This window comes from Phaseolus vulgaris, unplaced genomic scaffold, assembly GCF_000499845.2.
Source record: "Phaseolus vulgaris cultivar G19833 unplaced genomic scaffold, P. vulgaris v2.0 scaffold_15, whole genome shotgun sequence".
Taxonomy (NCBI): domain Eukaryota; kingdom Viridiplantae; phylum Streptophyta; class Magnoliopsida; order Fabales; family Fabaceae; genus Phaseolus; species Phaseolus vulgaris.
In genome coordinates, this window is record NW_027174084.1 from 678703 (window position 1) to 689752 (window position 11050).

At 36.2% G+C, this 11050-nt stretch overlaps 1 protein-coding gene across 3 annotated transcripts; it reads left to right on the plus strand.

Moving 5' to 3' along the window:
• Nucleotides 1-693: 693 nt before the first annotated feature.
• On the plus strand, nt 694-10645 carry LOC137817086 (outer envelope protein 80, chloroplastic). Of its 3 annotated transcripts, none has more exons than XM_068620316.1 (16): nt 694-1422; nt 2211-2304; nt 2408-2490; nt 2709-2806; nt 2927-2996; nt 3348-3438; nt 4516-4597; nt 4882-4917; nt 5394-5547; nt 5646-5786; nt 6028-6098; nt 6181-6259; nt 6334-6449; nt 6573-6720; nt 9809-9878; nt 10293-10645. In XM_068620316.1, the coding sequence occupies exons 1-16, from the start codon at nt 883-885 to the stop codon at nt 10445-10447; spliced, it is 2028 nt and encodes a 675-aa protein (XP_068476417.1). In that variant the 5' UTR covers nt 694-882; the 3' UTR covers nt 10448-10645. The 3 variants fall into 3 exon arrangements, with proteins under 3 accessions (XP_068476417.1, XP_068476418.1, XP_068476415.1); XM_068620317.1 differs by having other exon boundaries at nt 709-1422; nt 2215-2304; XM_068620314.1 differs by lacking the exon at nt 6573-6720 and having other exon boundaries at nt 709-1422.
• Nucleotides 10646-11050: the final 405 nt, after the last annotated feature.

The following is an 11050-nucleotide window of genomic DNA, read 5'->3' on the forward strand; positions in this document are numbered from 1 at the left end:
CATGTACAACACGAAAGTTTCTTATGTGATCAATTATATGTACCCCTCATGGTCAATTATATATTGCATTATCAAGATGTGTTTCTTAAGGTTCAACAAAAATTCTTAAAAAAAAAGGACAACTTGAAGAGAAGATGAAAATTTTACAAAAAATGTTCTTTATAAAGATATTGTTATCTAAAAAATCAGGTATTGTTCATTTTGTTTATGTGTGACACATAAATGTAAGTATATGTAAATATTCTATTTACACTATTTGTTATTATACATTAAAGGTAACATATTATATATTAAAGATACCAACACAAAACATTCACACAAGTAATTATCCATATATGTATATTGCATATATATATGTATTTTGAAATTTATTCATAATTGACATTCTTTTGTAGGAAACAAAATTTGTAAATAATGAAATACTTAGAAGGATAATTAATCACTCGCATTAGTTAAGTTAATTCACACTAAGATATAATGATTTTTAACATAATAGTGATGATAATGAACTTTTTTTATTCATAATGTACAACAAATTTCAATTGTTAATACAAGTGTATGAATAATGACATTATTTAATATATAAATAAAAAAAACTAAGTAAATAAACATAACCGTTGATAAAAAGTGAAAGTTAGGACCAATGTAGGTTGCAGTTAGAATTTAAAGCCCAGCCCGTATAATTACCCAGACAGGCCTGTCCATTCTGAATCGAAAGGCCCAAAGAAAAATGATCTCCTCTTCGGATGTTCAGTGTGACTGCTCGAGGAAGCTTTAGCCGTGGCGAGGCAAGAACTCCACTACACTCACTCTCTCACTCACTCCTGATTCAAACTGCACCTTTTCAACGAAACACGTAGCCAAACTGCACCTTTAAAGACGATGCTTCGAAACGACGACGTCCGCGTCGTCTCCTCTGCAATCAAAATCCCTCTTCCGTCCAAGCGCCCAACCTGTCCCATGCGAACCGCGCATTCTCACATCGCCAACGCAACAAACTCGATTGCGCAACTCGTTAATTCGTTCGCGTCTCACTCCACCGAGTTTACTCGCTCCGTCCTCCAAAAATCCTCGCTCCTCTGCTCCGCGACTCTGTCCTTGACCGGCGACAGGAAGAGAGCATGTCCGATTCGGCGTATGGCGTCGCTGTCTCTGTCGGAGGAGGCGCAGCAGAAGGCTCGACAGAACGAGGAGAGAGTGCTGATCAGCGAAGTGCTGGTTCGAAACAAAGACGGCGAGGAAATGGAGAGGAAGGACCTCGAGGCGGAGGCGGTGCAAGCTCTGAAGGCTTGTAGACCTAACTCGGCTCTCACAGTGCGCGAGGTACAAGAGGATGTGCATCGCATCATCAACAGTGGATATTTTTCGTCATGCATGCCGGTTGCGGTTGATACGCGAGATGGTATCCGACTAGTGTTTCAGGTATGTTCTGTGTTCTCTTGTTGAATAATGACAATTAGGCATTGGAATTGAGTTTATAGTGATTTTGCATAGAATTTCGCATTCTATTTTTATGTATTTAAGTCTGCAGCACTATTGACCGCTGTAATGTTAGTACGCGTGATGGTATCCAATTAGTATGTCAGCTTCCAGGCACGTTCTCTTCTGTCGTACAATGGCGGTTATGCAATGGAATGGAATTTGTATCAAATAGAATTGCGCATTATAGTGTTGTGTGTTTAAATCTGCAAAATTGTGTGCTGTAATGTTAGTAAGCATGATCGTATGAGCCATTCAATTATGACTTTACGCACCCTTCCCATGCTACAGGACATCCCCTCAACAATTGTTCCACTGAGAATTGAACTTGGCTTTGATACTAATTGTTTGATCAAGAACTTCCCATTAGGCCAAAAGCTCTAGCTATGGCTATAGCTGATAGCTAGAGCACAACTCTTTCTACTTGCATAGCAGTCCAAGTACTACAATTTGATTGTGACTTGACCCAACTAGCTTATGTCTATATCACGGATAATTGATGTACCCTACAACAATTTAAGTTTGCAACATGCAATGTGAGTATGAGTAACAGTGCCCAATTAGTATTTAACTCATGTTGTCTTCTGTTTAACAATTTCAGTTAGGCATTGGAATCGAAATTTTATAAGGATCTTAATGTTATTTGAATTGAATTTTGCATCCTAGTGTTGCTTATTCATGTCTGAAGTATTGAGTTCTGTAATCTTAGTTGTGATTTCTTGTGGCATAAGGTAGAACCAAATCAAGAATTCCAAGGGTTGGTATGTGAAGGAGCTAATGTTCTTCCAGCTAAATTTCTAGAGAACTCAATGCGAGATGGATATGGTAACTTTTTCTGCATTCTCCATATCCATGCAGTTGTTTCTCATGTGCATGCAGCTCATGTTTGTCGTTCACTGTATTCAAATTAACATGTTGTATTTTGCAGGGAAGATTATTAATTTGAGACGATTGGATGAAGCAATATCTTCCATTAATAACTGGTACATGGAGCGTGGTCTTTTTGCCATGGTAAATTCTCCTTAACTTCTGGTCAAACTTCACAGCTAATAATATATTGCTCCTGTTCGGTGGGAATCCAAAATTTGGATTCATGTTTCAGATTTTTAGTAGCCTATGTTGCAGTAACTATCAAAATATTATATCATTCAACTTCACTTGCCTTCTCTAACCAGTGTTTCAATGGGGATGGTCTTCTTTCTCTTTTCCATTCTTGATCATTGCATTAGGTTTCGGCTGTTGAGATTCTATCTGGAGGTATTCTTAGATTACAAGTATCAGAGGCTGAGGTCAATAATATTTCCATACGGTTTCTTGACAGGAAGACGTAAGCACCTTCTTTCAATTTGATTGACAAACAAAAGTACTCATGAAAAGACAAACATAATCTTCTGTTATGTTTTATGCTGATGTTTTTTTTTTTACCAACTTGGTTTTCAATCTGTAGAGGTGAGATTACTATGGGAAAGACTAAGCCGGAAACAATACTTAGGCAAATAACAACAAAGAAGGGACAGGTAATTCCTTTATATAGCACTAGCCACTCCTGCTGATGACGGTTCTTAGTTTTAAGTTAGTGTTTTGAAAGTTATATCAAGTAGTAATATGAATTTATTTCTGTGAATCAAAATAAAGCATGAGGATTTAATATTTCTGTTATGTAAGTTTGAAAGTTGAGTGTGGCATTATTTTATCAAATTTGGTTGTCAATATTCTCTGGTCTGTTTGATGGTAATTGAACACTAGTATTGTTCATAGCTCATCAAAGGGATATTTTCAGATGTATCCTTTTCTCTTTCGGGAAACCTGCCTCCTTCAATCCACATCCTCATTAACAAGGATTTTGGCATCATCCATTGTATTGTCAGGTCTACAGCATGCTTGAGGGAAAAAGAGACGTAGAAACTGTATTAACTATGGGAATCATGGAAGATGTTAGCATTATTCCCCAACCAGAAGGTAATGTATGCATACTAAGAATGGGCTTTAAGTCATGGCAAATAAACTGTTAAATTATGTCAGTTTTAGGTTCTAGCCAAGCTGTTGAGTAAGCTATAATTTTTTTTATTCAGCATTTTCTATCCTACCAAAATTGACTCCGTGTAAATGATTATAAAATAAAGTGAAGAATGTTTCATGCCAACCTAGGGAGAAACTAGCAAATTAAGTTAATGAAAACTGAAGAAGGCAAAAAAGAAAGAAATGAAGAAAGAAACTAGGATTTTATTAAGACAGAAATCACGTATATTCTTTTACAAAATTATAGGGCTGAACTTCCGAATCTAAAAAAAATAGAACACTAGCACAATCAACAGTCAGCAGTTCCTCAGGGACTGCGCCTCCCAAGCCAAAGGCCCTAATTCTCTTACAAATGACAAGATGGTCTGTATCTTGCCCCCTCTTGATTTTTGTAGGCAAGATGCCTTATTTAGACAATTTAACCAACTAAACTAACTTACCAATCTAACAGCTAATGAGTTACTAACCTATCATAATTAAACTTCTTACAGGGGTTATCTAACATTCAATAGTTTCAAATATAAGTTTTTTACTTTTTTATACAGTTAACTAGACCTAACAAGGAATACTCTTAAGTTGCAGGGTTCTGCAAGTGTCCCAATTTTTTTCTTAATATTTTTTATTCATGTAGTGCCATTTGACAGTAAGGTGTTATTTATATATGATACCTACTGATCCTTGTTGAATATCTAGAAAATGAGAATTTTGGGAAATTTTCTGTATATTGGAAAATGAGGTAAATGAATTTAAGGTTTAGAGTTTGAGTTTACAATTGATATTTATTGTACAGAGATCAAGAACCTATCTGAAGTCAATCTGTCAGTTTCAACAATCATAAACACAGTTGACTGATTTACAATTACAGTTAATGAAGAGGTGACACATTAAGTCAATATGTCTAAAACGAAAACAGAGAACTGATGTTCTGTCACTATATTCAACTAATGCTGTCAAATGGAAAATAAATATATTATTGAAGAATTGACTTAATCACCTTTATTTGTCTTCACACACTAGATACAGGGAAGGTTGATTTGGTGATGAATGTGGTGGAACGTCCAAGTGGGGGATTTTCTGCTGGTGGTGGGATATCAAGTGGGTAAGTGATTTTAGTCTTCAGGCATTACGAGCTTACCTCCTTTAGGTTTGATGAAATTCTTGGTAATACTGTTAACTCCCATAATTTTAATTTTGAGAAGATAAATATTCCATGGATTTTTATATTTTAGACCCCCTCGATACAGTCTTTTGTACAGCTCCATGCTGGTGATAACTACACATAACGGATAGATGGATGGTTTTATTTCCAATATTAGAGGGGCCTGGTTGACTCTGTTGGTTGCTGCTTTATCTCAGTATCTGACTTGGTATTTATTTTTGCAGGATTACAAATGGTCCACTAAGAGGGCTTATTGGAAGGTATATTTCATACTTATGTGCAAGCTAAGTTATGAGTTAATTCTTTGACTTGCTATCGTATTACCTCCTCCATTTAATAGCCAAGTTTTTACTTTAGTGCATTTGGAACCAAGTTTTAATGTTTATTTACCTCTGGTCCTCTGCTGCTGTCTCTCTCTACTGAGTGGTATGCAGTGTTTATGGTATGAGCAAGTGGTGAATATGCCACTTGTAGCTGTAGCTCTAAGCACACCACTGTCCTATCCATAATGTTCCTGGGATAAAGCTTGGTTGAAATTTAGTTGATATAACTTTGGATAATTTATCTTGGCTTATCTGTGCTTATGTATGTTTTCCCCATTGTCAGCCCAATAATGTTTTTTCTTTTGCTGTAATTTATGTTTTCACATTTCATTTAACTTATGGTCCAACTACAACTAGTTGTTTTCTTTATTCTCTTTTACTGATCCATTCGATTCTATTTTATTCCATTGCAGCTTTGCCTATTCTCATCGGAATGTTTTTGGTAAAAACCAGAAGCTCAATATTTCCTTAGAGAGGGGCCAGATTGACTCGGTCTATCGTATAAACTACACAGACCCTTGGATTCAAGGAGATGATAGGCGAACATCACGAACAATAATGATTCAGGTAATTTCTGTAGGTTGATTTGTCTGAACACAATGACTACTTTTGATGATTGAATGTTAAAAACTGTACTTTCTGATATTCAAATAATTTTACTTTAGAATTCAAGAACTCCCGGAACCATTGTTCATGGTAATGCAGATGGTAATGGTAGCCTGACCATTGGCCGCATCACAGGTGGTATAGAGTTTAGTCGCCCAATCAGGCCAAAGTGGAGTGGAACAGCAGGACTTGTTTTTCAGGTGCTTCATTGACAATTTTGACAACTTTTCCGTGTGTGATATCTTTTTATTTATAATTTTAGTCCTTCAACTCTGGCTTTCTAAATACCACTTGTAAATTGATGATTTGTTTAGTTTAGTTAAACTATGAAATCACTAATCAGATTATCTCTGCCATAAATGAAATGTTACTGTAATATAGATTCGCTATCTATTTATACTACTGATTTTTTTTCCATTCAAAATTTCTATATCATTTCAGCATGCTGGAGTCCGTGATGAGAAAGGTATTCCTATCATTAAGGATTGCTTCAGCAGTCCTCTTACTGCAAGGTTGTAATCTAAGTAATGCTGACAGTATGATTATCATGACTTTGTGTGGTTGTTTCTAACTTTTGTCAAACTTTCTTTGTAGTGGCAATACTCATGATGAGACGTTGCTTGCTAAACTTGAGACTGTTTACACTGGTTCTGGCGACCATGGCTCTTCTATGGTATTCTCTGAATTGATTAAGGTCCTTCTGTTTAAATTTAATACTATGTTTCTTATCAAGGATTGGTTTTGCAGTTTGTCCTTAACATGGAAAAGGGACTTCCTCTTTTACCTGAATGGCTGTCCTTCACTAGGGTGAATGCACGTGCTAGGAAAGGTGTTGAGATAGGTCCTGCCCGCCTTCATTTAAGGTATGAAATACATACCATCAAGCCAACCTCGTCAATGAAAGTAAAAGGAATGCCTTGTTTACACTAAATTAAAGCAATATAGAAAATCTTATGTTTTACCTACTTTAATTGGTTCACTGGTAGTATCTCTGGTGGTCATGTGGTGGGAAATTTCCCTCCCTATGAAGCTTTTGCCATTGGTGGAACAAACAGTGTGAGAGGCTATGAAGAAGGTAGTGTGGGATCTGGTCGATCATATGTTGTTGGCTCTGGAGAAATTTCTTTCCCCATGGTACTCAAATTTATCATGCCATTTCCTGCTCAATCTTGTTAAGCATCTTTTGTTCACCTATGGCTGAATTGTGCTTATCCTAATTTTTCATGACTTCATATCTGAAATTTGTTGCTGAGTTTTAATTTCTGGGAACTGGAGTGACATGTTTTCAGAATACTAATAGAAGATGGCCTGGAAAATATTTGAAATAATTGTATGAATTTGATTGTGTTAATATATGTGTGTGTATGTATTATGTATAAACACAGAAGAAGGATGTCATTTTCTGGTGTTAAAAATGGGCAAAAAGCAAAACAGAAAATAGAATATTCTGTAAAAATTTCTGTAGAACCTCATTCCTATTCATCTGCCAAAAGTTGAATATGATGTCATTTAAACATTGCAAATTGTAGCAGGCAATTGGATTTTTTTTCTCCTGTTTTTACTGACCTGATCTTGTCACCTCCAATGATTTCTATTTAACTAACGGTAGTTTTTTTAGACCAGACATGCCTGAGAATGAGAGAAATTACCTTGAATTAAACATAATTGAAGCTATAAGCCTCACTAGGGATAACTGCTGCGCTGAGAAAACTTTCTATAATCATAAAGATTACTAGGAGAAACTGCTCAACATCAAACTCTGAACAACTACTCCCAATTTACCAATTGTTAACTCTAAATATATGCTGGGTCTATTTTGACTAATGTCTCCATAAATATATTAAGTAGGTGTTTCGTTAGAAATCACAGTTCAACCGATGTAGACTAAGACAACTCGTTTTTGCCATTAAGCTTATCTGAAGTAATTGTGGGTAACCTAGAAAATGAGTGGACAGGTCCAGATGCCATTGTAGATAAGAAACAAAGAGCATAGGGATAAAAAAGGAAATTTCAGGGTGCTGAAAGGGGGGACCAAACTCTAGTCAGTGGAAAAGGAGGTTGGAACAAGGACAAGAGAAGCTAGTGATAGCGCCGTTGTTCCGACTGAGGGGGTTCCATATTAGTAAGAGGCACTCTAGTTCTGATGCTTGACGAAAAATCTGTGCTGGCCAGCGAGGCAGACAATGACTACTAGTTTTTGCATCACTCAATGAAATGAACGCATCCATGTGCTCATCCGAGAGCAAGGCAGCGATGGATGGTGGCATACAGTGGCGAACTCATCGAACAGTGACAAACAGAGCGAGATAGACTCTGATACCAACTTGAGATAAAAGTATTTAAAAATGCTTAAGAGTGTGTATCATCTCTTAACCCATTCATTTATAGGAGTTTATTACATCAAAGATTTAGAAAAAGTAAGGACTAATCCTACCATACAGGTCAGATGGGAAGCTATGCAAAAGTTACACAATTCTGACAATGACTATAGTAGGAAATCCTGGGTTTATTTCATGTCAGAAGAATCTGATGCATTTGATATCTTTAAGAAGTTCAGGATTATGGTTGAAAAGGACTCTAGAAACTTTATTGTTTGAGAACCGGTAGAGGTGCAGAAATAGAATTATCATGAACTGGTAAGAAATCTATTGCCTGAAAAAGGAGTCATAAACAGTTTTGGCCAGAAGTTTGAAATGGACAATTTGTGTGCTCAATAGAACTCCTACACTCGCAATGAAAAAGGTCATACTTGAGGAGGCATGCAGTGGCATCAAGCCATCAGTCAAAACACTTAAGAGTCTTTGGCTGTATTGCCTATGCTCATGCTCCAGATTCTCAAGGGAAGAATTTAGATGACAAAAGTATCAATTGTGTGAACTTGGGAGTGAGTGACAAGTCTAAGGCTTATAAGTGATATGATCATACGACAATGAAAGTTGTATGAGTTTGATATGAAGGAGGAGTTTGGTATGACAGATTGTGTCAAAGATGAAGTGTTTCCTTGGCATAGAATTAACTCAAAATGCAGAGTGGATTTTTCATCTGTCAAAAAAAATGTTGAGGGTCTGGAACGATTTTGCAGGGAGAAAAGTACCTCTGACAAATCCTATAGTACCATGTTGCAAACTTTCAAAGGATGAAGATGGGGAGGCAGTATATGCATCCTTCTACAAGTAAATGGTCAGAAGTTTGATGTACCTTAGTGCAACCAGATCAGACTTGATGTTTGTTGTATGCTTGGTCAGCAGATATATGGAGAGACCTACCCAAATGCATCTGGTTTCTGTGAAGAGGAATTTCAAGTATTTGAGAGGTATGACTGAATTTGGGGTCACATGTACAAGAGGAAAGGAAGGTACTCTGATAGCTTACTCGGATAGTGACTATATAGGAGATGTAAATGGTTGGAAATGTACCTCAATGTGCAGTGTCCTGGTCTTCTAAGAAGCAACTATTGGTGACTTTGTCAACCACAGAAGCTGAGTTTATAGCTGTAGCTTCGTGTATCTGTCAAAAGTGTTTGGCTAAGGAGAATCTTGGAACAGCTTGGCCATCCTCAACTAAAAGCCCACAACTGTATATCATGATAACATTTCATCCATTTAACTGTTTAAAAATCCTGTGCCTCATGGTAGGAGCAAACATTAATATGAGTTTTCACTTTCATAGAGACTTCAACAAAGATGAAGTTGTCGAATTGATTCATTGTAGTTCCCAAGAGCAAATATCTGATATTATGACTAAGCCTTTAAAGTTGGAATCCTTCTTTAGGCTCAGAAGCAGATTGGGAATGATAAATTTGTATGATTAAATTAAATGTCTTGTTGAAAATCCAGCTTAAGGGAGGATTTGTTATTTAGTTTCTGTTGTGTTTTATTAAGCCATTAATTTGTCTGTCATAGAATTAGTATTCAACTTTTTTGTGAGTTTTTGTATACCATTAAGGTCAAGGTTCATGTATAGTCAATAAAATTACTGAATCTTTTTCAGCTAGACTAGAGTTTCTTAATTCCTAACAGTTTACTAGATACCTAACATGTTTTTGTGTCTACTCTCCCTTTGAGGTCTTTCCATAGGTTGTCGGGTCAGGTTAAGCCCAAAACTAAATATGCAGCCGCACATAATTTGCAAATAGTTATGGTGATGTATCTAAATGGATGATAGAAAAATTTATTGCTTTTGTCCCTGTAATTTCACTCACTTTTAGTGTTTCTGTTTGCAGTATGGGCCAGTGGAAGGTGTTATATTTTCTGACTATGGAACTGATCTTGGATCAGGCCCAACTGTACCTGGTAGGTTTTCATTTTGTTTCTTTCTTTGCTTTTTTTTTTTTTTAATTTGGTTCTTCCTTATTTGTTTTTCACGAGAATAATGAAGATCATAGCTATCAAACCTTTCTTAATAAATTTGGAATTTGTTCTATGTTATGAAGTTTGTTGGCTGTTATATAACTCAGTCAAGGAGACAACCAAGCACACCAACACAATCATAAGACTGAAGTCATTTACCTAGCAGAACAGTTTTTCTTTGCTTATCGTTGTGCTTTGGCTCCTTTGATTGACAATATCCACAACATCATTTTTCAAAAATTAAACAGTTCATGAGTTTTCAACTGTTTCGTGTTGGTAGTTTCTCTAGATGTATGCTGATATTGTTCGTGCTGTTAATTAATAAGACATATATTTGGTGTTTTGGTATTATATTAGGTGACCCTGCTGGAGCAAGGAAGAAACCTGGCAGCGGATACGGCTATGGGTTTGGCATCCGTGTGGAATCGCCTTTGGGTCCTTTGCGCCTTGAATATGCCTTTAACGACAAGAAAGAGAGGAGGTTTCACTTTGGAGTTGGGCACAGAAATTAAATGTCGGGAGACATTTACTACTAGCTGCTTCTGGGTCGTTGTATATAATCCCTCCCCCCATCCTTTTGTAGCTTGCATGGCCTTTTTCTTATTCGGAAAAAACTTCTGTATCATTTTTTGGATTAAAAAATTTCTCAACTGTCTCGATCTCCTTGAGTTGTTCTTATATCTATTATGATTAAATGACTCATTTTTTAATTTGATGTGTAGTTACCAGGGGGAATGGATCTGTTGAAAATCTTATATCGACTACAAATTATGATATTTCATAATATATAAGTGGATGTTAATCTCATTTTATAAGTTGGTTCTATAATGTTGAGTTAAACTTAAAATCTATTTTTTTTAATATGATATACGAGCAAATTACCATAATATCTTTTCATAATGAGTTACAAATTATCCTTGAAGAGATGTAGCTTTTAAGTGCCTTTGAAAGTTCATGCATGAACTCAGTTCCTGGTGTTATAATATTGGAATTTGCTACTTCGGTTTCTTGTTTAGGAATAACTTTTTTCCCTTCCATTTCAAATTGTTTCCTTAGCCTCTGTTCCTCAGCTTCATGAATTTCATTTTCCTTAGCAGCTTGAAAACGTCTTGATC